The sequence below is a fragment of the Parasteatoda tepidariorum genome, chromosome 3 (genome assembly GCF_982258835.1).
Source record: "Parasteatoda tepidariorum strain Cologne lab strain chromosome 3, Ptep-v5.0, whole genome shotgun sequence".
NCBI lineage: Eukaryota > Metazoa > Arthropoda > Arachnida > Araneae > Theridiidae > Parasteatoda > Parasteatoda tepidariorum.
The window spans coordinates 95,309,947-95,336,987 of NC_141757.1; the positions used below are offsets into that span (position 1 = coordinate 95,309,947).

General features: G+C 27.1%; 2 protein-coding genes across 3 annotated transcripts; one reads left to right on the plus strand and one right to left on the minus strand.

Annotated features, from left to right (window-relative positions):
* The first annotated feature begins 454 nt into the window (after nt 1-454).
* Nucleotides 455-8,966, plus strand: MED30 (Mediator complex subunit 30). Of its 2 annotated transcripts, XM_016067481.4 has the most exons (6): nt 455-594; nt 3,217-3,508; nt 6,309-6,473; nt 8,305-8,406; nt 8,488-8,623; nt 8,835-8,966. In XM_016067481.4, exons 2-5 carry the CDS (start codon nt 3,218-3,220, stop codon nt 8,584-8,586), a joined length of 657 nt encoding a protein of 218 aa, XP_015922967.1. In that variant the 5' UTR covers nt 455-594; nt 3,217; the 3' UTR covers nt 8,587-8,623; nt 8,835-8,966. The 2 variants fall into 2 exon arrangements, with proteins under 2 accessions (XP_015922967.1, XP_087015938.1); XM_087159812.1 differs by lacking the exon at nt 8,835-8,966 and having other exon boundaries at nt 8,488-8,679.
* A 100-nt stretch (nt 8,967-9,066) lies between these two features.
* Nucleotides 9,067-24,859, minus strand: Zip48C (Zinc/iron regulated transporter-related protein 48C). Its single transcript, XM_016067478.3, has 9 exons — nt 24,613-24,859; nt 24,495-24,533; nt 23,339-23,506; nt 19,123-19,237; nt 17,556-17,711; nt 16,930-16,999; nt 14,376-14,474; nt 11,416-11,574; nt 9,067-9,202 (listed from the first exon to the last, which is right to left on the minus strand). Exons 1-9 carry the CDS (start codon nt 24,718-24,720, stop codon nt 9,124-9,126), a joined length of 993 nt encoding a protein of 330 aa, XP_015922964.1. The 5' UTR covers nt 24,721-24,859; the 3' UTR covers nt 9,067-9,123.
* Between the last annotated feature and the right edge of the window lie 2,182 nt (nt 24,860-27,041).

The following is a 27,041-nucleotide window of genomic DNA, read 5'->3' on the forward strand; positions in this document are numbered from 1 at the left end:
AAATTGATATTTTAAAAAAATATCTAGTTACATTTAGATAAATGTTTAATTACGTTAAACTTGTGCTCAAATGGCCTGAATCGCATTGATAGTTAAATTGATAGTTATTGGTCCTCGTTAAACTGTGCTACCGTAAAGTGCTCGACTTCGCGCGCAGGTCGTCGGGCTACCGAAGCGGGGGTGCCATCCCCTTCGCAGCGGATCAAAATTGTGATGGCATGTCTTCGGATCATCCTCCGGGATGTTTCCCAGACCGTCGCCAATAGCCCATTGTGCAGCTCTAGTGCGACGTAAATTAACAACACCAACACACCAGTTAAATTGATATTATTTTTAAAGGGAACATCATGTTTCCTTTGTCGAAGACTTGAGCTGCAGCCTGTGAGGTCATGCTCACGTTTGATTCTTTTGAAGTAGCTATTCGGCCGCTTAGTTATTGCCAGTCCGAATGTATCGGCTCAGAATCGGAATCAAGATAGAATAAAGCTATAAGCGTAAAACAAGTCGAATAAACTCGAAGTTCATAAGATACCCCTCACTCAACCGTAATCAAAACAAAGAGGTTATTATTACTAATATACTAGTTGAAAAAAGGTGATTTAAAATTATTATTCTTTTATAATTTTGTATCTGTGTTATATATTTTCTTTATTGAATTGATATATGTATCTTTCTAAAGTAGTTAAGTTATAAATAAATCTCATTGAAATATACATTTGGCCGTAGAAATTATCCATATTTAAAAATTGAGTTTCTATGTTTTGTGCTTTCTATAGTAAGGGTATATCCTAAATATTATCTTTTTATTTCTTGAAATTTAGCGTTATTATTATTTTTTTTTATTAAACTACATATTCTAAATTTCTGGATCGTTGTTTCAGAATACAATTATAAATAATCATTGAAAATTATTTTTTACATGGAATTAGTTTTGGATTGACAAATTGTATAATTGTGTTTAAAAAATTTAAATTTATCAACATTAAGCTGACTAAACATTTGACCTCTTTCCTGGTTAAATTTTTGGAACCACATTTTAATGTTAGTGGATATCCCTATACTTTGATATTCCAAATCCCTCAAAAATTAGGTATGTTTTTGTGTCAGATTATCTAATATAATTAACACTTAGCATGCCAATTAATTAATGCTTAGAAATGGGGATATTTCTGTATGGTAATCTGTTGCGCCAACAGCAATGGCCAAGGTGCCAAATAGATTTTAAACTTTCTCATTTTTTTAAAAAAGAATATGTATATGATTGCCCTGGGGGTGGCTTTGAGTTATACAGTTCGAGTTGGTCCCTTTCTGTGATGTTTTTTTTTTTTTTTTTTAGTTTCTCTCGGGCCGCTGCCCGAAAGTTGCCAAGGCTTGACGATTATTTTGCCTCAGATCAGGATACGGAAATCTCCCTTTAGTATTAATTAATTGATGCATTTAAAGTCAATTATAATTTACTTCAAGTTTTATTTGAGCATTTTTGGGTCACTGTTCAGTGTTTTCATCTCAGAAAAAAAATGAGTGAGAATTTCTCACCCTTTCTCAAAAACAGGGTGAGATTTCAAAAAGTTAAGTGAGACTTCAAAAAAAAAAAAAAAAAACACCAAGAGACTTGAAAAAAAAATTCATTTCTTTAATCATAATGCATTTTTAATATCTTCTAATTTTGAAAGCATTGAATATTTTTGCAGCATCATCATATGGAAAATGTTCTACATCTACTTTTTCATCAGCTATTCTCATTAGGTTGTTCAAATGCGTATTTGTTTCGTTTTGATCGTTTCTACCCACATTTGTTTCATTTTCATTTGTCTGTTTCGGAGTAGAAGATATTGGCTTTACAAGGTATTTGTACATCTTACATTAACGAGCAAAAAATTTGAACATCTTACATGAAGAAACCTTACCTATGGTAAACGCGTGGTTGCAGAGAAATGCGCTCTGAAAGAGGTTCCGTGGTTCGGAAGGATGGTGTTCTGTTGTTCTTAAAGGTTCTGAACAATACTGGTAAATAGGGAAGCTAGATAATGGGGCAGATGTGGAAAATAATAAAAGATCCAGGAAGAAAAGTGAAACGGATTTTATTCTAAATGGCGCAAATGAGAAATTTTTTTCAAAATGTGAGAAATTCGCCAATTTTGAAATTGGTTTATAGAATACGCGAATTTCTCGCGGTTATCATTTTTTAATGCGAGAATATAAAAAAATATGCGAGATTCTCGCGTTCTCGCGCTGTAGTGAAAACACTGCTGTTTAACAGAACTATTGAAAAAATTTGTAAAATTGAAAAAAAGGTTAGATTAAAAAATTTATGTAAATCAATTGAAAAGTAAATTTAAATTTACATGAAAATGAATTATATACATCATATTTGTAATAATTCTTTAGTTCCAATATATTCTAGTAAGAATCTTCCAGTCTGTAGATATTCATAAGTATGCAAGTTTAGCTGAGAGATTTTGATGTCCAGTAGTTCTTTTCCTATAATGGTTTTACACACTTTCAATACTGTAGACAAATAACCGGGGTTTTTTCCCGTTATTATTTCAGCTGTTATGTTGTAATATAAAATGCCATTTCAAATAAAATACCCCTAACTCCAACCGTAGATAAAAGAAAGAAATATACAATATGAAATTAATATTTATTTAGAAATAGTTTTAATTTTATTTCTATAGAATACAGAACTACCCTTATAAAAGCATACCTACAGCATATTTAGACAGCAAAGTAGGTAGATAATTTTTGTTTGATTATTAGCAATTTATATCAATTGTTTAAAAATTATTAATTAGTTTAAAATCAATTGGTTATCTTATTAAAGATTGCTTAAAATTATGTAAAAAGTATCAAATAACAAACTCAATAACAATTTATTAAAATTTTTAAAAAATTGAATAATTTCCTTCTTTTAAGTGCCCTTTAATCTAATGCCCCACCCCCTTGAAAGACAATGTGCAGTACTTTTTTTTTTTTTCAAAAAAAGTAAACTAAAAAAATGGTAACTAACTTGAAAGCTTTTTTATGTAATTTATTCAGAAAATGATGAGAAAATGAGCATTTAATAGTAATAGTAAAGCCTCCAATAAGTAAAATAATGAACTGATTTTGTTTACTCTTGATTAAAGTAATTAGAGACCTTATTAACAACCTAAGTAAAAGTTTTTTGAGCATCAAAGAATTTTTAATAAGACTTTTTTTTTTCACAACCTACAGAATGGAATCTCCTTTTCAAGGATCGGGTGTTGTTCAACCTCATCTGTCTCATCCAAATCCGTATCCAGCTTCTCAAGAATTAGTGATTGGTCAGAATGCTGGAATGATGCCTGCTGTTGTACAAGAAGGTCAGACAGTCATGGACACAACTTCCGGAATGAGCCAGGCCGATATGGAGGAACAGAAGCGTAACAATCTTAATATTGCCATCATATGCCGAATGGGGCAGGAGACTGTACAAGAAATTCTGACAAAAACGTCTGAACTCTTTACACTTTTAAAAAGCATGCAGGTATATCTCTATTATAAAATTTATATTTTATTGTTATATAGCTTAAAGATCAGAGCTATTGATGATAACTGGTCAATATTTTCACTAGTTGTGGAGTTTAATATTAAGTATACCCATAGGTAGTAACTAAGAAAATTTAGTTTCTGGTATGAAAGGCCAATAACTTTAGTTAACCAGCACCCCGGACAAACTAATAAACTAACAATAAATTTTTTTTAGAAAGCATTCGAGCACTCACAGCTTTACTTTTCCAATTACTTAAAAAAATTATTCATCTTAAAGACTCTCTGCCAGGGACTTCATAGAATATTATATGGAATCGTAAAACTGTGATTTTCCGAATATTCTTTTAAGAGCTTAGCTTCCAGTTTTTTTAGTTTTCCCAAATCACTAGTCAGCTTACAATAACTGAAAAATTTCACTACTCTATACCCATTTTTTTTTTATTTATCTATTTTTTTTTTTTTTTTTGTCTGTTTCTGTTCTCATTTCCTGATTTAACATTTAAAAAATATTTTATTATTTATGAAACGAAAGATTCACATGATATTACAATATTTAGATTTTTTTTAATTAATTCTAAAAAGCAAATGAAGAATTCTTAGTAATTAAATAAATTGTAAATTAATTTATTATGTTTTTATTTACCAATCTTTAAAATTGTATGCGCTTTGTCTTTTATATTTTTCTCATACCCAGTCTTATTATACAGTTGTTTGAAGTTTGTTATTATTATAATTAGTGTCTAACTATTAATTCTTTGCCAGCACATTTTAACTTACAATAAAATAATTAAAATATTTTCAAAAGTTATTTTTAAAAAAAGAAAAAAAGTAACACACACAAATCAAAATAAATATTCTTTACTATTCGATTGACAAGGACTTCACAATTTTGCAAAGCAGAACAAAAAAGCATTATTTGCAAGATTTTTCGTTTCACTATATGTATATTTTTACCTTATTCACCAGAAGGCCTGGAAGCTAAAGCTTTTCACTAACTCATGTGTAAGACATGAAAGATCCTAATCAACATATCAGTTAGGCCTGCAGTCAGAATTTCGATTCAGAAAAGGCACCCCCCCCCCCCCTTTGCAGGTGAGACATCCCACTATGAATGGGGTTGGCCAACGACATTATATATTTAATTGGTAAATTTTTTATCTAGATTTGTTTACTTATCTACAATATTTATAGGTTAATTGTTAATAAATAAATATATTTAGTGTAAATTATACATTAATCATTCATAATAAATATTAATTTTGTTCTGTAAAATTTAATTTTTTTAAAAAACCTTCTAGAGGAAGAAGCAAATGTCTGGCTATGGGCCTTTACCTCCTAGAAAAGAGAAGGCTTCAGCATCGGTTACCGTAAACAAGAAATTTAATCCTTAAGTAACTAAAATTTAATTTTTTTAAAAAACCTTCTAGAGGAAGAAGCAAATGTCTGGCTATGGGCCTTTACCTCCTAGAAAAGAGAAGGCCTCAGCATCGGTTACCGTAAACAAGAAATTTAATCCTTAAGTAGTCCAATCGTAGTGACATCTTTCTTATTTTCATCCACTGGACAGTTTATGTTCATTACGTCAGACTACTAAATTAATATGTGCTGAGGCTTTCTTTCTTCTAGGAAGTGTTGTATGGGTCTGATGCCATCCCTATACACTCAATTGGCAGAGATCAGCCGTTGATCAGGAAGGCCTCTGGTTACACTTGACTTGGTAATACTTATAAAGTATTTGAGATATGTAATCTCACTAGCTATTTTTAATCCATACAAAAACTTTTATTGATTAAATGACAAAATTTTTTTATCAATTTTAAAAAAATATTTCTTTGTCATTTTGTATGTTTCATCTAAATAATTTTAAAAATAAATTAAATAAATACTTGTTCCATACATTGAATTTTTTTTTTTTTTAATAAGGATAGAATTTTTTTTCGTTGCATTGCTGTAATTATTTTGTATTGGAATTCATTTCAAACTGAATCTTTTATACTTTTACAAATAAATTTATTTTTTGATCTGAATTAATTAAACTCATTCATTCTGATCTTTTATATACTCTGATTGCTGATCTTTATGTGTCATGCTAATTTAGGCTAGTTTTAAAAAATATAATTTGTCATATGTTAATTAAAAGTTTAATTTTGCATTAGATGTATTACAAAAAGTGGTCTATAAAACTATTACGTATGAAAAATGAACTCACCTCGCTATAGTAAAAATCAGAAACCTATGTAAAACTAGTCACTATAGTAAATATCTTATCTCAGACTAGTAATGTCTCCAAGAAACTATTCTTCTTTTATTTCTTTGTTCAGGGATTTGATCAAACTTAAAGTGTTTTTAAAATTGTCATTAACATAAATAAATTCGTTTTTGCTGTCTTCTGATACATGAGATACTTTATTGTTTCACATCAACAATCTGTAATTAATGAAAGGGTAGAACTTTTTCACTTTGTGGATTCATTTATAAATTTGTGAAAATTGAAATAAATATGTATAAAAAATTAAAAACAATTTACAAAAGCACTAGTGTCAGGTATAAAAAAAGCTTTCATGAAACAATTTTTCTTTCTACTTATCAATACCACATATTTAGTATTTTAATAAGCTTTCATAATCCTATGGGAAACCAAATTTATAATTTTAATTGCCCTAATCGTCTAAAGCATACCTATTCTAATTAAATGTGTACTTTCCTATAAAAGTTGATATCCATAAAAGAAACTTGAGCTTTCAATATTAATACAAGATATTTTCTTAAATAATTGTCTTATACTTACATTACAGCTTCCTAATGGCACAGTCCAGAGTATCAATTCCCAAGAAGAGAAAAAGTTGAAATTGCAAGATTTCTTAAAAACTATTTCTTTGGGATTCCGAAAGTTAAGGCGTATTTGTGAAAAATGCAATTACAATGCTGTTACCATGGAATATACACATATTGAAGTTGATGTAAGTATCAGAATTCATTATCATTGAACTATATTTTAATGCTGCAATTTTATTATTTAAAATTTACCTCAAATAATGCATACACATCTTTAGTTCAACAAGTATTTATATATTTCTTCGATGTTTATCAAAATTTGATATTCATTCTTTATATAAGTATTTGATTTTTACTTTGCACAAATTTTAAATCTTAATTTTAAAAAATGACAAAAATTACACTCATTGCAAGCCAGATTACTGTTTGTCAAACTAAAGAACTTTCCTCACAAGTTATCTAGGACACTATGATTAGTAGGTGAAATTATTTCAAGGAAGTTTTTTTTAATGTACAAGTTTAAAAACGTATATAACAATGATCATGTAGATGTTGCAAAGCATTTTTTGTCTTTTTTTAATTAAAAAAAAATCCAATATGTATCATGACATTTTAGATTTCTTTATTCAGGGTGACATGAAATAACTTGTACACGTATGTACTGTAATTTTAATGCTTATTAACCGTAATTGTCATTCTAATATGAATGAAAACATTACTACTTGTAACACATTTACAACAACATTTTAACCCTAGATAGCTAAACTAAACTAGTGTTAGATGTAACTAATCATTTGACTAATAGACTACAAAATAAAAACTAGCATATTATTCTATTTCATTTATTTTAAACAAATTAGCTTGACCTCAAAAAAGTATTGTAATATTTTAATTAAAAAAAATATAGAAATATGGTAGAAATTGTTTGCACTCTTATCAGAAGTGTATTATTAATAGTGTGCTCTCCATAAAAAGCTTTGTTAAATACATATTTTGTCATTCATCATTTCTTAGAAGGACAGAGTTTGCCGCACTTGTGTATTATGTAGGCTTTCCCATGCTTAATTTGATGGAACTAAACATTTGACTGTTAGGCAATGATTGCAGAAAACCTCAAAATGTTGCAAGTGTATAGCAGTGCTGATCAAGTTTGCATAACTCATTTTACTAATTATGAAGATACTGTGAGTAGGGTAGTGTGAGCGCTATGGAAACATCTTGAATTAGCAAAGTTGGTTGGGGTCTGTAGTCTATTAGAAGAATGTTTATAAATCTAGGGCTAAAGTGATCATCTTTCACCTTAATGCAGAGCTGTAAACATGTCAAACAATTTTCCTTTGAGCTGCAACTCCCCTCATATTTTATCCTGTTTCTTACATGACTATCTTTTTAAGGATGCCAAATTCTTATGAAGCTAAACACAAACCCTTGTTTTTAAGATGGTTCCAACAGAAAATCTACTGTATTCAAACCTGGTGAATAAGGTTGCTATTCTTGTGCTGTAAAAAAGTTTGGATAGTGTGTCTCGTCCTATTTTTGAGTAATTATAGCTCTGAGTGCTAGAGATGCATAATGGATAACACAAACAACTTTCATATATATGTGTGAATCAATACTTTTACAAAATTACATAAAAACTTTTAAGGTAGATAAAAATATTGTGTGTTAAACTTTGTCTCAATTATTTTTTGTTATCTTGTATATTATATTTCATTAATTGTATTTATCATGGGAAGTTTGTTTAAGCATCGCATTCAGGGTATCATGTATTGTAAAACAGCAAAACAGAAGACACATAATTAGGCATTATAGAAATGTAAAGTCTTAGAAATATTTAATTGACTCTTGTAGCTTGTATTGAAACGTTTTACAAGTGATGTGATTTAATATTCATATTTGGCAGGAGTTGCTTATAATGGTGAAATTTTTTAAAAAAATCCTCTTAATTTTCCCTGTAATTTGACAGTTTTTTTTTTAATATTAAAAGAAATAAGTTTTTTACTTTTATCTTTATAGAGCTTGATTCCCCTGAAAGATGAGATAGACTCAAGACAAGAAGATAGGAAACCAACTGATATTGTCAAAGCATGTAGTTTAGAGTATCAAGAGTTGATTGAAGTAATTACTATTTCATATTTTATTTATTGAACTAAAATGTATTTACCTTATTTCTATTAATATATCTTATTTCCATTACAGCTCGTGATGTTAAAAAATAGACAACTTAAGGAAGTTATTGATAATTTGAGGACTTTTATTTGGGATATAAACACGATGCTGTGTATGAGGAAACCTTAGTAGCTTCTGTTGTCAGTTGTGTAGTATTCATACTCATGTAAGAACTTTCATATCATCTACTTTTTTAGAAAAATTTTGATGATTTAATACTGATACACCTTAGATTATCATTTATGTCTGTCTAAAAATTTATAAGCAATATCATAACTATACTTTTTAGTTTAAATTATTATTCGGTCACTCGTTTAAATTTAAAAAAGTTACTTTGCTTATATAGAGCTTTGAATTTTTTTTCCTTTTATTTTTAGAATGCCCTAAATGCTGTGTTAAAATTGTTGGCTTATTTATTTCTTATTAATGAATGGCTTCTATAGCTGTAGCTACATATTATCAATTTTGGACAATATCATTACTCGCTAATTTTTCAACATTCCTTAGTCAATAAAATCTTATCCTAACCTTTTTTTTTAAAGGAAACTCTCCTTTGAAGTTTTTATAAACAAATCTTTTTTTATTAAAAACAAGAATCAGATTACAAAATATATTAAAATAATTTATTTATATATATACATAAATAACATTTCAACAAGTAGTGCTTCAACCAAATCCTACGTCTAGTGTCATCATAACTATGAAACCAACTATAGCACACCATGATGCTAATTTTCCATTGGAACTGCAGAAAAAAATAGAAGCATAATAAATATTAATAAAACTATTTTGTAATATGATACATGAAAGTCAGTATTAAACTTTAATAACTATAAACATTACAAGTTATTTTATCTGCTGGAAAGCCGAAACACCTGAGTGACTATTGATATATATTGTACATTTATCAAATTTCTTTTTAAATAACTCTTTTTGTTGTATATTAAAAGAAGTGAAGAGGATGAGAGAACTAGCTGCTTAACGCCTTTGTTAGCAAAAAAAATTAAGTGGTATATCTTCAAAGCCATGATGGAACACCTGAGTAAAACCCTTATCATAGAAGAAAGGACAGCAGCACTTTTTACCAGCTCTGAAATTTTCTGCATATTAAGTTACAATCATAAAGGTTTGAGACACATTTTAATGAGTAGTTATTAACAATTAAATTGACTCAAAAAATGACTTAGTTAAGAGACCATTTGAAAAAAGTGTAGCACTTAATAATATTTTAACTTTCATCCAAAAATTGTTTTTTCTTTTTGTGTAAAATCTTTTGGAGCTGTTTAATTATTTATTAAAAATTACTGTGCTTATTAAAGTTATTTCTTAGTTTTTATGTACTATCAAACAGAAAACCAACATAATTGTATGCATCTTATCAAGAAGTATTACTACTCTTTGTAAAACACACGTTTCTTTCCATTTGTTGGTAACCCCTGTTGCAGGTACTTTAAGAGTATGTAAATTTTTGTTTAATAATAATAAATATTTTTTAAAACTGAATCCTGAAATATTTAAACTAAACACACTTTCATGAAGAAGAAAAAACATGTTTCATAACTTAAGCATCTTAAAAGTAAGCCAAAATATAACTTTTAGTTAATTTTTATTTAAATAATAGTCAAAAAATTTTAAATTGCTAAGTACAAAATGTGAATGAAATCAGTTGAATAGTTCTTGAGAAATTGAATTTTAAAGAAACCGTATTTTTAAAATTCAATTTCTCAAAACTGTTTGACCAATTTCATTTATATTTTGTATACTGTCATGTAAAGTTACATCCTTTAAAATGATGTAAAAAATCGTGTACCATACAATTCAAAATTTTTTCAAATAATTAATATTTACTAAAAGTTATATTTTTCATAGAATCTTCTTTGGATAAACGAATATTAGTTGTGTGCAGAAAGTTTTCATTTCACTTAGAAAACTTTTTGAGATTTGGCAAAATAGGCAAAAAATAAAATTAACATTAAGGGGTCCAAACTATAGGTACCATATTTTCCAGATTGGGGGTCAGAAATCTGGATTCATTGAAAAAATAGATAGGTTTATTCAGAGAAAGTAGGATTTTGTGTCTGATAACATTTGCACTTATAAATAGCATATTTGAGATCACTCCCTAGAATCATTAAGATTGAGTTCTAGAACATAAAATGCAATCATTAGATCGAAAGTTATTCAGGGTGGACCGTTTTTTATTTTGCCCAAGGTACATTGATGATCACTTTGTGGAGAGGTAAGAAATAAACCCTGGAAAGTAAAATTATTGTATAAACTGGTTCTTTCACTATTTATCTATCTCCATACAGCAACGTAAGCTCATCTCAAAGTGGGCAAGCAGTACCCATTTCATGTTACTAACATTATCTCTTGATATATCCTCTCCTGTACTTGTTCAATCAAACATGATGCATAATTCAGATATTGCTTACCTTCCTCATTTCAATATTTGAAACAAGATTTTTTAGATTTATTTCTTAGGTAACTGTAAACTGAAAATTTAACAGTAAACCACCTGTTGACTATGAGCAAAAATAAAAATTCAATAACTGGGAACTATCATTATTTTATCACCACCATCAATGTCCTTTTTCCTGAATCTGTTGGCATTTTTGAACTGCACCGATGAGCACATTTTTACTTTTTTAAGTTTTCTACTTGAACTTGTATAGTGATAGGTAAGGAAAGATTCCTATTTTTTTTTATTACAATCAAAATTTTAATTAAAAGTATGCGCAGATATTTAAATTAATTTTATATCATCACCAACAATAACAAAACTTAGCAATCTTGGAAGGAAAGGTTAAAATAAGTAAATTTCTGTCTCAGAATTAACTAATTGTGCTAATAAAAATGTAACAAATTGCATAACTATTTTGTACTGAATTATATTTCTAGCTATTATTATAATTTTTATAGTAATAATTGAAAGAGAAATGCATTTTAGTTACTCACTGTGTTCGAGCCTCGGGGATAATATCTTCAATTACTACGTATATCATTGCTCCAGCAGCAAATGCCAGCGCATAGGGCAATATAGGTTCTGCCAGTGTAACGGCCACACAGCCAACTATTCCAAATATAGGTTCAACAAGACCACTCAATTGTCCAAACCTTAATATTATAAGAACCAGTAGTTTTGAATTAGGCCATTTAAAAGAACACTTCATATATAATCACACAAAAAATTTATAAGTGCATAATAGTGTTTCTCACTTTACAAATTTAAGTCAGAAGGAGAAATATGTAATCATTCTAATTATTTCCAGGAGTTTCTTAAACATAATGATCTATACAATTTTGAAATAAAAAATATTAATAAACCAGAAACTTAAAATTATTAATTAATACAGAATATACCAATAATAGCAATAGAGATTAAAGTAGTATCCTTTGACTGCTAACTGTTCTAATTAAATCAATGGTTGAGGAGGGAATATTTTTCTTACAACATTAATTCAGTTGGTAGCATTTAAAGACATTATAATTAAATACACAATCCAAATATTGTTACTACTTTATTCACTCCTAAACTAATCCAAACATTTTGTATTTTTGACACATATTATTTATTCACCAATAGTTAAGTTTTAAAATGGTTGTTACATACTTGCACCCCTAGTCTACACCAATGGCTAGGACAAAACGCACATGGGCCTAAAAACCACCCGGATTGTTTTCGCTGGGTGCATATAATGCGCCCAAGCAGTCAAAAGGTTAAACTTACAGGGGAACTACCATTCCTGAAAATTTTTTTGCCCTTTCATTTCAAATTCTAAATGAATTTCTAAGATAAAATTTTAAATACAAATCTGAAATATTGTTTTTGGGGTTTACGCTGAAAAAGTGAGTAACAGAGAGATAGCATCTGCATTAGATATCTTGACCTTAACAGATATTATTCTTTACCTACTTAACTCCAAAACAATGTAACACAATTGTTTTTAAAAGACTAAATAACTGCATAAATAAATCATAAAATCTGTACATAATTGGATCTATTTATCTAAAAAACTCTCAAGGCACTATTTTTTTTCTTCAAATTTTTGCAATAAGAAAGGTTGTACAATATGAGGAAAAACCCACTTAAGATTGGATGCCATAAATATGGTTTGATATGATCTTTTCTTAAAATACCAACCTCGAGCCCAAGGCCTAGAAAACTGTGATGGGCACCGTAGGCCTTGGCCATATATAGGCTGTCGGGCCACTGAGTTTAGTTTATGTATTTTATATAATATTTTCAGGAGTTATTGGATCAATCTTGAAAATTAATAAGATGCTGTGCCATAAAAAAAACTTATGTACATTATGTGGTAAGAAAACTATAATTTGAAGTATTATTTCTTATATAAAAAAAGACACATCTTGTATTACAGAAATAACAATTTTCTTTTTTAATCTCAAATGCTTAAGCAAGCCTGTATGTATAGCAAGCACATTTTCTAACAAGAAATAGGTGTCAATATTTATCAAAATCTACCAGTAATCGTGTCACATCAATTTTAAGATGAATACTTGCCAAAATTGAAAAAAAGTTTATTTATATTTTAAGTATCGTATAACAAATAAGAAAAAAAGTACATAAGATGCATAATAAAACATATCAAATATAATCTAGTGAGTAGAGAGGGAAAAAAAACATTTCTAAAAGCAGTTAATAAAGCCAAAAAATTAAAATGTGATATCACTTCTAAAAGGAAATGTTTATGAGGAAAAAAAAAACTTTAGACACACAACTCATTTCATGTGTAAAATAATTACTAAAAAATGGAAATTGAAAAGAAGAATGAATTGCTAAAAATAAAGTAAAAATGTTATTTAAAAAAAAAAAGAATATATTTTAAATACAGTATAACAAGGTTAAATGTAAACAAGAAAGAGAATAAAGGAATATCTAAAAGCAGAGTAGTAAAATAAAATAAATAATATTATGGTTATTTCTGTTAAAAATAGAAAGAAAAGGGTTAAAAAAAATTATCATTCATTTTAAATAAAGAAAGTAGAGAAATAGAATAAAAAGCATCTAAAAACAGAGTAATAAATAGAAAAATGATTAATGATTATAACTTTTTAGAGGAATATTTAACAAATTAGAGGGGGAAAAATAGATTATGTTCCTTTTAAATATAGTATGAAAAATAAAAATAATGAAAAAAAAAAAGAATGAAGTAAAAAGTATCTAAAAGCAAAGTAATGAAGTGAAATGCGATTATTATTTATGAGACGAATGCTTGTTGAAAAGAAAAGTGAAAAATTACATTAATTTTAACAGTATAACTATTCAAAAATGAATGAATACAAAAGGATTGGAATATATGACACTTAAAAGCAGAATTATAAAGAAAGAAATTGGGTATAGCTTTTTTGATAGCTAACCTAAGATATAGAGTGAAAATGACAACAAACTGAAGGTTAACCAGATGTAAAAATTGTTTTGATGTACAATTGAAAAAGCCCCCCTTTTTTCTAAATAATCCCTTATTTAATTAAAACATAATTATTTTTTTAAAATTTAATTTGATACAGCAAATTTTATATTAAATAAAATAAATTAGATATAAAGCTGAAATCTAAATCTTCCTATGGATACTATTGTCGATTAGACATGCACTCAGTTACAAAGAAAACTTAAGTGCTACATATAAAGATGAAAGTTGTAATGAAAGAGATGTGTAAAAAAAAATAAGAATAAATTATTTTTGGAAAATAGCACGTTCACCATTATAATTTTTTTTTCGTTACATAGATTAATATGTTCAGAAAACATGAAAATATTTTTAAAAAACTTTTATATGTGCTATACATCAACATACACACAGCAGTAAAAGCAATAAATAATAAAACTTTGAATAACTAAGGGTCGAATGTTAAAAAATATGAAAATCTTCATTCAGAGTAATAGAAAATAATACCAAAAACTACGCCATTTTGACATTCCAGCTGCATGTAGAGGTAAACTAACAGCTAAACCTTCAGGAAAATTTTGTATGCCAATACCAATTGCAAGATTTCTAAAATTTATACCAAATACATAAGTTAAAATTAAAAAATACCAATATAACACTTAACTATTTTTTTAACTGATACAACATAAAAAGAATCTTTCAAATATCAAAAACATTGTTCCAATTATGCAGAATATTAATGAATTTCTAAAAATGCAGTGAAATTTAATGCATAAAAACTAGTAACAAGGCTAAAAAAAAATATTTAAGTCTTAATATTTTAATACTATAACAGGAATAAATTTTTATTCCTAATGTGTTTTGACTTTGATTTTTTCTTTATAGTTTTTTTCATGATTTTTTCTCACTTATATTCTATCACCACATTGCCTAAATACTAGGTTAGTAAAGAATTAAACCAAAATTTTAAGATCACATTGCCTCTAAGTGATATATCACATTTCTTCTTTAACACACCACTTTAGATTGGTGCTTACTTTCTAATAAAAGTCCAATAATTAATCCTATGGAGAATCATGAATTTTTAAAATTGTTTCAGTATAAATTACACACAATTAGAAGGGCGATATTTTTTAAACAAATCGAATTATTGTTAAAAGTATTGTCTACATCTAGGTATAGCAAATGGTAAATATCAAAATTTTTCCTTGACTTATTTTCCTATCAGTTATTAAAGTTTTACATTTGCAGTACTTTTATTTTAAGTACATTTGCAGACAAATTCAATGTGCAGGTCTATGTCAAAATAATCTAAACACTCCTGTGTAAATTTTATGATGCAAACAGCAAATTTTACTTTTAATGCTAAGCAACATCAATTTGCAAATTTGATCATTAGCAATAATTTTATTTTCAGAGAAATATTTCATTACAATATTAAACAGCAGAATTGCAATGTTCAATTTGTTGGGCAAACTAAATTTTGATTGAACAATCAGATCACTAATTAAACCCATGAGAATAAAATTAATATCAGAATACAATTCCTTTAAAAAAAAATAAACCTATAGAAGAACTGTCATTCTTCTGTTAAAAAAAATAACCTGTTCAATTTACTGCCTACTCAAAGAGTGAAGACAACTGTGGTAAAGTTTTAGGTACAGTAAATTAAATTCTGATTGTCTTCAATTCTTAGATTACAAATTAAACCAATAAAAACAATAATAAGCAATATCAGAATAAATTATTCTAAGAATGTTTAAAAAAAAGCATTTTTAGAAAAGGCAATTAAAAATATTTTTATTTTGCTATCAGAACTTTAACATATATATATTCAAATGTATTGAATAAACATTACAAATGTTATAAAAAAAATTAAATTATACAAAACATCTGAAATTTCCACAAGAACTATAATTTGATATGAACTTCATTTATCAAATTAAACTAATTGTTGATTCATTAGATAGTGAAATGTAAAATTATGATTTCATACATAGCTTAATTAAAAGCATTAATTTTTCATGGTGCAAAGATTAAATTATAAGGCAAGCAAGTAGGAGAAAGTAAACAGGGCCCGATGGAAACCTTTGCCAACTTGTTCTAGTGTATTAAACAATGCATTTCAATGTTTTTCTTTGCATTCTTACCAACTAGGTCCTTAAATGCGTCTGGCATTCCTGAAAATAAGTTAATCAGCATTCATAATTAATTTTAATTCTAATCATTTTCCTTGATTTTTATATTTTTCATCAATCATTCACTTACGATAAAAAAAAATTATTTTTATAGTTGGAATGATCGACTTTTTTTTAACTAATTCAAAAAATAAAATCTCATATATTAACTCATGTGAACCATTATACAGCTGTGCAATTGAAAAAACGTAAGTTTTTCACTATAGATTCTGAAAAAAGAAGCTTTGACAGCTATTTTCTTTCCCTTGCTAATTAATGTTATCAACAGTAAAATAAAATTTCAGAAAACTGACAAGAAATGATTTTTGAAAGAAATTTTTGCAACATTTTTGTAGGTTATCATACAACAATGTCAAATACATAAAAATATCAATTTTGACTTTTTTGTCACTTCACTTACGTTGATGTTTCGATTGCACTGAAGTATAAATTTTATTTAAAAATTAGTTCATTTAAAATGAATACATCAATCACTTAACAAAACCTATAAATTAGCTCTAAAATCTCATACAGATAAAAAATGAATTTGATTTGCAAAAGTAAAAATATCAATACCATGACTATGTAAGTGTAAAGTAAGAATAGTTTTTGCAATGAGATATAAACTCATAGTCAATTTATTTGCTTCCACCATTTTTGTCTAATATGCAATAATTTTATTATGTCCTCCCACTTTTAAATTAAAACATTTCTCCCTTAACTGCATTAAGAATACTTATCTAGAAGTTAAATGACATCATGAATTAAAATAACTAAATTTACTAAAATAACATTTGATAATTCTATATTTAATGCTCCTAAAAAATTTAGTCATTTTGATGTTAAATTGTTTCTTTCCAAAGAAATAAAAAGAAAAAACTTACCTTGCACTTTCAAAAGTTGAGGATTTTGTTTTGCCAGCTGCACCAAATCCAACTCCTACAGCAAGGCCTTCTAAATTTTTTAAGAAAAAAAAGGTCTAAACTGTAATTTTAATATTTGCATATACACAATAGAGGATCACTTTATTAAAGACTAAAATCGCGGATGATCAGAAAATATGGAATCTAGATAAATATTGCATCACTAAAGGAAAAGCACTCAATCAAATTTTACCGATTATCGCAGAGATTTCTAAACTTTATTAAGGTATTTACAAATATAAATTTTAATATTTGGATTTTAAACACTCAAATTTAATTCAAAACTTAATAATAGGATGATCATAAAATAACCTCATGTATGTGGTAGCCTGTTACCAGAAAACAATTTAATTCAATTATACCAAATATTGCAGCTATTTCTCAACTGCTTGTAAATATCTGTATTTGTCTGAATCTATTTTGAACTATATAATAACACTAACTATTTTGAAACTAATAAATAGCTAGGAAAAGTAAATTCGATTAAAAAAAACATTTAAAAATCACAAATAGCATTAAGTAAACAATAAGGGTCAACTGAGATTGACATCGGAATGAGATTAACACAGGAAAACATTGTATGTTACCTGGTATGTTATGTACTGTAATTGCAATAATTAACAGTAATATTCTTCTCCATCGAACATCTAGTAAGCTTGCTGTATCAATCTCAATGGTACTGCTGTCTCGTCTGTCAAAGTTTTGCTTGTATCTCCTATGCAGATTGTTACCAGTATAGTCATCTAAAAATCAATTTATTTATTATATTAAAAGAACAATACACAGTGATTATAAAATGTTTCAGATATAAATACAAACAATAAAAATTATACACTTGCAAACAAATTTTATATAAATTCAACATAAAAATTCATGAATTACTAATTGGCCATGTGACAACAAAGCAAAAAAAATAAATAAATAAAACTATATCTTGAAACCATTTAGAAAAACTATTACAATAAAATGAATTTTCTTTCCTCAGTTTCATGGCAGGGATTTGGGAAATGAGAAAGACTGAAAAACTGTGGGGAAAACATTGCTGTGTAGACAAACATTTTTTTTTTCTTTTCCAAGATTGTGGCAGATTATGACCACACTTGAAGTGCCAAAAGGAGTTTTAAAAAATTACATTATTTATGTATTTTTAGTATAACTGAAAAGTAGAATTAGAACTCCTTCCAATTTCTCTTTTTTTTTAAACAGACTCATTTAAAAAAAAACAATAAAAACTAAAGAATTATCTTTGTGCTTAAAAGATATGAAACAAAACAAAAAAGTAAAGAGTAAAATATAGATCTAGGACATACTTTCCTTGTGTTTTTCACTGATAAAGATAATAACAAGAATTATAGATAAGAATTAACCTATAAAACTAATTTAGAATCCAATTAGATATAAATCCAAACATACTAATGAATTACAAGCTAGATATATATCAAAAACTCCCAACTAGCTTAATTTGTATAACAAAGTGTTAAACTTGGATGTGCATAACTCTATTGTAAACTACCAAAACCTTTTTTTGAAAATAATTTAATGTTATGAAGTATATCACTGTAGGATATGATCAATAACAGAACAGAAACTTTAGTATCATTGAAATAGTATTTATTAAAGAAATAGAAATTCTTTCCTACAATAAAGAACGCCATACTTAAAAAAATGTAGTAGATATAATTTATTTCAGGTTGCATATCAATAAATTAACTATTACACATTGTCTGCCATTTTTCGTCACAAATAATACACTGCATCAATTTGCATACAGTGATATATTTTACAGGGAAATATTGTAATAGTTTTTTCATTATATTGCTTGAGTGAAGATAGTGCTTTTTACAATATTTTTTATGTAAAAATTAATTTGATTTCTATATTTTTCAGTACTACTAAAAGAAAAATACCATCATCAGTGCCAAGACACTGGCATTACGGTACCTATCTATAAAATTGCAAAAACTGCTCTTTTTTTTCAAAAAAAAAAATCTCATTTGTGTTTTAAAAATTATATCTGACACTAAGAAAAAAATGGCAAAAAATATAAATATTATTGATTAAAAATTGTATTTCATACTAGCCTTTTAATTGAGATTTAAAAAAAAAAATATTTTTGTTTTGAAAAAGAAGTTTGACTTGTCAAATGAAACTTACTTAATAATAAATTGTCATAAACATTATGACTTTCTTTTCTTTTAGATAAGTACATTCCATTATTCACCGGGTCATCAAATGCATCAGAATGTAAAGTAGATTTTGCAAGATTTTCCTGAAGAAAAAAATAAACAAATATTATGCTTTTCTTTATTCAACTACAAAATAAATCCAAAGCAATTCTAACAACAATAATAATAATAAAGCTATACTTATGCTACTTGAAAATAGTAGACACTTTCATTAGCAAAAACATTTTTGTCATTCAATGAATTATTTCAACAATATTAATAAATGCTTATAATAGTGAAATAGAAGTGTTTTCCAACTAAAAATAGCAGTTTACAGAAATAGTTTTGATAAATTGTCGGTAAAAATATTTGATATGATCAAATAACTTGAATTCTCATAAATATAAAAGTAAATTTTAACTCAGTAAATATTCTCTTTTTTTTTTTCAAAAATTCTGAGGATTTAGGAAAAAATTAACAGTAATTGTAGCTTTTGTGGTCGGAATGTTGTAAATGAAAAGAAAAGTTAAAATGTAGAGACATTTCCAACTAAATGTTCTACGCTCTTTTTTATTATTATTATAAATAAATGAATAAAAGGATAATAAATATATGAAAATGTTAAAGAAAATATTGATAAAGCAGAACATTAGTATTAATACAGTTGGTTCTTATTGTTAGAATCAAATGTACTAAAAGCATGAAATAGAAAAAAGAAATTCTTTTCAAAATATGTTTGTAAAACAACTGATATATTTTTGTGATTTGTAATATTTATAATTATAACACTTTTAATCAGTGATAGATTTTATAGTTTAATCAAATTAGATTAATCAGTGATAGATTTTATAATATGCATTCAATAACAAGATGTTAGTACATGACAAATATGATAATATAAATAACTGTACACTTAAATTATAGTAGAAAATCTTTTCCAGGTTTCAGGCACATTAGTAATAAGCATTGGTACAGAGGGATCTTTGACCTTTTGATACAGAGTACATTGGCGCAGAGATCTTTTGAAACAAAAGGAACACCAGTGTCCCTTTTATATATATTTTTATGGTACTATAATTACAAGTAAAAATAGATTTAATATTTTTTTAATAGTAAAAAACAGTCTAATAGTTACTAAAAAATATGTTAGATTATTGGAATTATATTTGTAGTAAAATATAAAATACAAAAAAAGTAGTTTGAAATTTTTTTTTCATTCATATTCAAATATTTATTAATAATTGAATTGGTTAAATAATGAAATTTCAATGACAAATAACTGTATCTCTTAGATCTGAAGAACAGCAAATTTGAAAAATTATTGCTTGAAAGTGAGATCTATTTGGAAGATTTCACCTTTAATGCAGAAATTGACACTGGTATTTCGTGCTGCATTTCTAAATCAGAAATTATTGAAATTTTAAATATAATATTTTTCACTTATTTTGACCAAAATTAATACAAAATAATTGAGAAAAAAAATTTTTAATAAAAATTCTGTATCAAAGAGTTAAAATTATAAAAATTCAGTTCACTATGAAAAAAATGAACAAATACAGTTTAAAAAAGGACAAACACAAATAAACAGTAATTTATGTTATAAAAACTTATCTAACGTCAGCATAAGAGAACTTTTTCTTAAAAATTAATATAAAAAAATATTTTGTATACTAAAACATTTTTGAAGCATTTTATCTTAGTAATTGGCAATATGTGAAATGCATTTTTACATAATATTTCATCTTAGTTATTATCACTAACTTATCACTTAAGAAAGAACTTGTTCCTCTTAGAGCAGAGCAATATATTGTAAAATATCAAAATCATTTAGACATCATGCTAATGATGTTTCATAAAAATTTTCTAGACCAATTGTGAATATCACCTCTTACAATAAATATCAGATTTTAGGATAATTGTCAACAATTATAATGTTGTGATTATTAGTGAAGAATGATAAATATCAAATATGATAATAACAGGACTTTTATTGCAATGGATAACTATAAAACACAATATTATTGTGAGTGTTGACAAATTTAATTTTTAAACAAAAATATTGACTTGTATAAATATAATGTAAATTAGATACATTTGGAAAATATTGGTAATTTTTTCACAATCTATCACAATAGTAATATTCCAACTACTCCCAGCATTAGTTTCTACAGTGTTGGGCAAGAATTAATCTGAAAAATGAGTGGTGGATTATGCATAGATAAACTTCTTTTAATTATAAATACATAATTAAATAAGCATTTCCTTTAGTAACTTATTTATTGAATAATTATTTTTTTTTTCATTTTTAAAACAGTTAATAAAAATAAGTAACTCAAATTTTAAGTGAGTTAATTTAAAAGCCTGAGATTCATTTTTACTTCCATTTACATTAAGCAAACAATCAATATAGCAACATATTTATCAATAAATTTGAATTAAAAGATTGTCACCTTTCACACACGAATGAAGACTGAAAGTCAAGAAAAGAATATACAAAGTTTATTGTAACCTACATATAAATAACTAACATAAAAATACAGATAAATAACTTAAAGTTGAACAAAAGTGAAAGAGAAAACACTGAAGACCTGATTTGCATAAAGTCGATACCAAAAACTGATGCATAGAAATTGACAATTAAAACATGAAAATAAAAATACCATATATTTCCATATATAGGTCATAACTTTTGAATCGGATCTGTTAACTTTTTAAAATTCCATGCAAGGCATCAAAAACAAATATATTTTTTATTGGTCGAGCATTAGCAGTAAATTACCAAATATCATGAAACAGAAATTATAAAACATAAAAAATAAATTAACAGTAAAAATAAAGCACATTAAAATGATTATAGAAAATAATATTTTTTTTTTTAAAAATATTCCTTTTATCGCTTATGTTTCCTCATTAAACAGCAAACAATTACGAAAGGACTTACAGCTACAAGCAAAAATAAAACACATAGAAATGACAATAAGAAAAGAATATTTTCTTTAAAAAACTTTTTCTCTTACCGTTCATTTTTCCTTATTAAAACAGCAAACAATTTAAGGATTCACAACTAGAAGCAAACCGAACAAAAGATTTGGTTCCCGTTGGTTACAAAAGCGATGAAGGATAAAATATTGAGGAATAAGAAAGGGAAAGGTGAACAGATGATTTTAAGAAAACAGCAAATACTGGAAATTGAAGAGTTGCTTTTGTGATGTGTATGTATAAAAAAGAAATGCCAGCAATGGATATTTTGTAATTCCTGAAGTTTCAAAGTTAAAGCCAACACTAAGTTGAATACAGAAGTCAAGTAAAGAAAGGAAATCCACTTAACTGTTCTGACTTTACAAATTAGAACAGAAATCCATCAGATAAAGATATACAGATAAACTTCCGAATTCAAATAGCTCTAATTTGTAATTTACTTCTATTTTTCTGCAAAGTCAAATGGCTCAAGACCTCAACCCAGACTGGTAGTTAAAAGGCTTGGGAAGAAGAGAAAGAGAAAACAAAAGTACAAAAGAAAGAATCTCTGAGACTTATCATAGGTTTTTATTTCAGAGCAAAGGTCAAACGATCAAAGTAAGTCTGAATAGTCGAAAAGGGAAGTTGAAAATTATCCATGAAGTTATTATGACTTATTTTTTGTATGATTGATATGGATTATTTGATATGGTAAATTTTCAAAGAAAAAGCTTAAATTTTGACATACACAGGGATGTTTATATTCAGAAACATATAGTAAATGTAAATTCTTGCTTATAACATATAAGCTCTCATGCGTAATTAATTCTAGACTTTTTGTGAAAAGTTCGTTTTCATGAAGTAGTGAAAAATCTATTTATAATTTTGTAAATAAGTGAAAATAGTTTTTTTAAGGGGGGAAGAAGCACAAAAAACAAGTATTTCGAGGAGATTTTGTTTGAAAATTATAAATTAGTGCCTTTGTTTTTTTGATGGAACCATTTTTATGATAAAAAGTTTGTGAAGGGTTCATTTTAATAATAAACTATTTTGCAAAGAGTTCTTTTTCATGATAAAAATTTTAGTGAAGGGTCTATTAACAGACTCAAATTTCTCCTAAAAGAACTCCTGGCTCTACTCCTGATTACCACAAAAGATATAAACAAAATATACCAGCATATACAAATCTATAGTTTGACTATTAACATCAGTAGTTTGATGCATTACAAGATTTAGGAATTACTTACACAACAAGGTAAATATAAATCTGTTAAAAAAACAAATGCAGCTCCTAAGAGAAATCCCACAGCAACTGGAATAAAAACATATTCTCCTTCAGAGCCATATTGCATAGATTCTGTGGCAATTTCAATAGCTGGTTTCAGTAAAGACCAATATGATGCAGCCATCATAACCTGTTTAAAAAAAATTTAAAATAAGTACACTGATACCAAAATTTAAGTGACAAACATGTTTTTCAAAATAATTCTAAATTTGTACCAGTAAAACTGACAGAATTCGTTTTTTCTGTAAGTTAAAGAACTGGATAATATGTTTAGAAACTGGAGTTAGTATGTTTTTCACATATGACGGCATATAAGATCTGGCCAAAAAGACCAGAAATTTGGAGACATGGTATTTCAACCAGTTAAAATTTAATCCTAAAGTGTAGCCTAAATCTTAAAGCATTTATGTTTTTGAAAAAAAAGTTTAAAACAAATATTTGACAGAAAACGATTTAAGAGTATTGAAAAAATACAATGAATTTATTCCCAGAGAGAAAACAAATAGGCACCAAAATAGTAACCTGGAAATTTGCTAATTAAGCAATAACTTTTTTAAATTATAAATAAAATACTCAAAAAAAATTTATGACGCGCAAATATCTACAACACTTCGTTTATAATCATTTACAATATCTAACTCTACAAGAATTAAAATATTTAATGATGTTCAAAAATTAAAACTGATAAAAGATATATGAATAAAGCTAATTTGCATAAATATTTACAGATTAAAATGTACATTTTAACAAACCCATTTTAATCCAAAATGGATTTAATGTGAGATTCATTAAGAATATAATAGAATTCAGTTTTACTGAAAAAAAGAATCATAAATCTAATAACATTAAATTGTAAATTTAAAATTTATGTAATTTTGCAAGAGGGAATTGACAATGCACATTAAACACTTAACTCACTAAGACAAACGTACACTATGAATTTGCAAAATTTAACAACTAAGCAACCCTATATGATTTTTGCTACATTCACTTCAATTTTGAAACAAATACAAAAAATTAATAGAAATTATTAAAAATTTAAGAAATGAAGAAAAAAATAAAACCTATGTAAGCAAATGATTTAGAATGAAGATATGATACAAACAAAATACACTTACCCCAGCAGCAAAACCTAAGCTGGAATCCAAAAGCTTATGCTACAATAGAAAAAATACATATTGAAAAATTAAAATAAAATTATTAATTTTTAAAAAGACAAAATAAATGAATAATCACTTTGGTAGATGAAAATAAAAACACTAAAGAGGCGCCAGCGCCTGTAACGGCCCATGTAAAAAGCGTCCCTAAAAGAGACTGAAACAGAGGAGAAACTGAACGAATCATATTAATAATTATTTATTATTAAAATACGCATCTTGGAAATTATAAAGAATTGAATAGAATTAGAAGGGCTGAATAAGCACTAACGACTATCACGTCAAGCTGTTTCAACGTTTACAAAACAAAAGAAGTGAAAGTCGTAGTTGTAGTTCACTTTCCATTGCGACATCGATCTTTCAGTGATGCGAATCCGATGAGGAAAACTGCTTGCGCTTTTACCCAAATTTCTAATTATTTTCAATGATTTAGGATAACGTGTTTTTGCTAGTTATCACGCTTCAAATTTAAATATACTTTCTCTGTAGGTTAAATTATCTATTTTTTTTACATAAAATTTCAGAGCAAATAATTATTTTTGTTCTATTAAATTTAAACTAGTTCTGCATCCTGCTCGCTGCTCTCGCCAACTCACAGGACTGCTTTTGCTGTTCCTCTCGGATTTTGCTCAGGATCCTGCTGATTTGCTTATCCACTCTCTCTTTATTACTTTGGACTCCAATCTACTTTATTGTAGCTTTTTATGAATTTTGGTACTTATTTTTTTTCATTAAAAAAAGTTTTCAGTATTGGTGATCGCAACACTCGAATACGCCATCTGGGGTGAGACCGGTTTCATGCCTTTAGCCCTTCTCCCTTCCCTCTCATCCTCTTTTCAGTTGTATAGGAATGTACTACGATATTTTCCCTTTTCCTAATATTTTCCTTTTTATATAATAAAAATATTTTTTTAAAATTTCCATGATACTTTTCTTTAGAACTATGTTTTATGTAGTTTTCAGTTCAATACAGTTTTCCAACTTAAAAGAGTTTGATCTATATGAAAATCAAGAGAGAAACTAACATACTTCCTTCCTCTATGACTTTCCACACGCTAATTGGGTAAGCACGTGAAGTGTTGCCATATTGCCATAGGTAGAGAGTTCTACTCTACGTCACCTACAGCCCATTTTGATCACCAATTTATAGTCACAGCAGTTGTTAAATTTATCCTTCATACACTAACTAGTAAAGTGTATAAACCTGAAGAAAGGGGTAACAAAAATAAAAACACATATCCACGGTGTTCGTAAAAATGGAGTAGTACTCTTTTGTTAACCAAAAATTGAAGTAAAATCGATGAACGACTTCATTTAACACAATTAGCAAAAAAGTTGATCCTGAACATTTGTAAAATGTCTATGTTTGAAACTATTAAAAAAAAAATACTTGAAATAAACATGTAGTAATAAGGCTGAGTACCAGGCATATTCAAACAAAAGTTTAAGGTATAAACACGTGATCCATTATACTACTTAAATGAATTAAAAAAAAAAAAAAGAATAGCCTTTATGAAATATATTGTATACTTTGTAAGAATAATGCCAAAATATTTGTTAATATCTAACGCCATAAAATTTATTTTTCATTGACATCTCACAAAGCGTTAATGACTTCAGTTAATATTTTATTAAGCATCATGATTCTAACACAAATTCCTAATTGTATTTACAATTTTTGTAATGGTAGAAATTAGGCCATTACTATCTAATCTTTTATTTATTTTCAAGGTGAGTAATTCAATCATTGTCCCACATACCTATATACCTAAAATTCAGTTTTATAAAAAGCTAAAGTGATTAGGTTCTTTAAAAGGCAACAATTTTCGTATTGAAAAATGTGCCCTAATTTAAAAGTCAAGAGTTTATTATCACAGACGAAATACGTCTCCGATAACACGATAAGAGAGTGTTATCTCTGTTTATCATTTAAGTCCTTCTTCCATATTATTTTGCATACTTAGAAATCATCTTCTCAAATCAGCTCTAGTAACTGATTCTCTAACTTTCAGATTATTTCATGTGGCAAAAAAAAAAAAGTTTACAAAAAATGGAAATATGTCTACTAAATACTTTTGTGTTAGAAAGTAGTTCTTTAATTTGAGATTCCATCGTTAATATTATGACTATAATAATTAATTTTTATCTTCTTATTCTATATATCTGTCTTTTCTTTAATTTACAAAAAAGATTTTTTTAAATTTTATTATCAATAATGCTTCCTAAATTTCTGCCACAAATATACAAGTATTGAAAAATCATGTCTGCGGTTTAAGATCATGCGATTTAAGAAAAAAGAAGAAAAATTTCTCATTTCTATCAATTTTCTGTTGATGTTAATTGATCATTGATAGGGGCGGTCCATAACCATTGACATACCATCTAGAAGATCTAGTTATAGCCGATCTGAGGTATAAGCCTACTAAGCGGCTGCGTATTGCACCGAGAAAGTGAGCATCAGAGTCAAGTAAGGCTAGATTTAAATAATAATAATAAAAAAAATTAAAA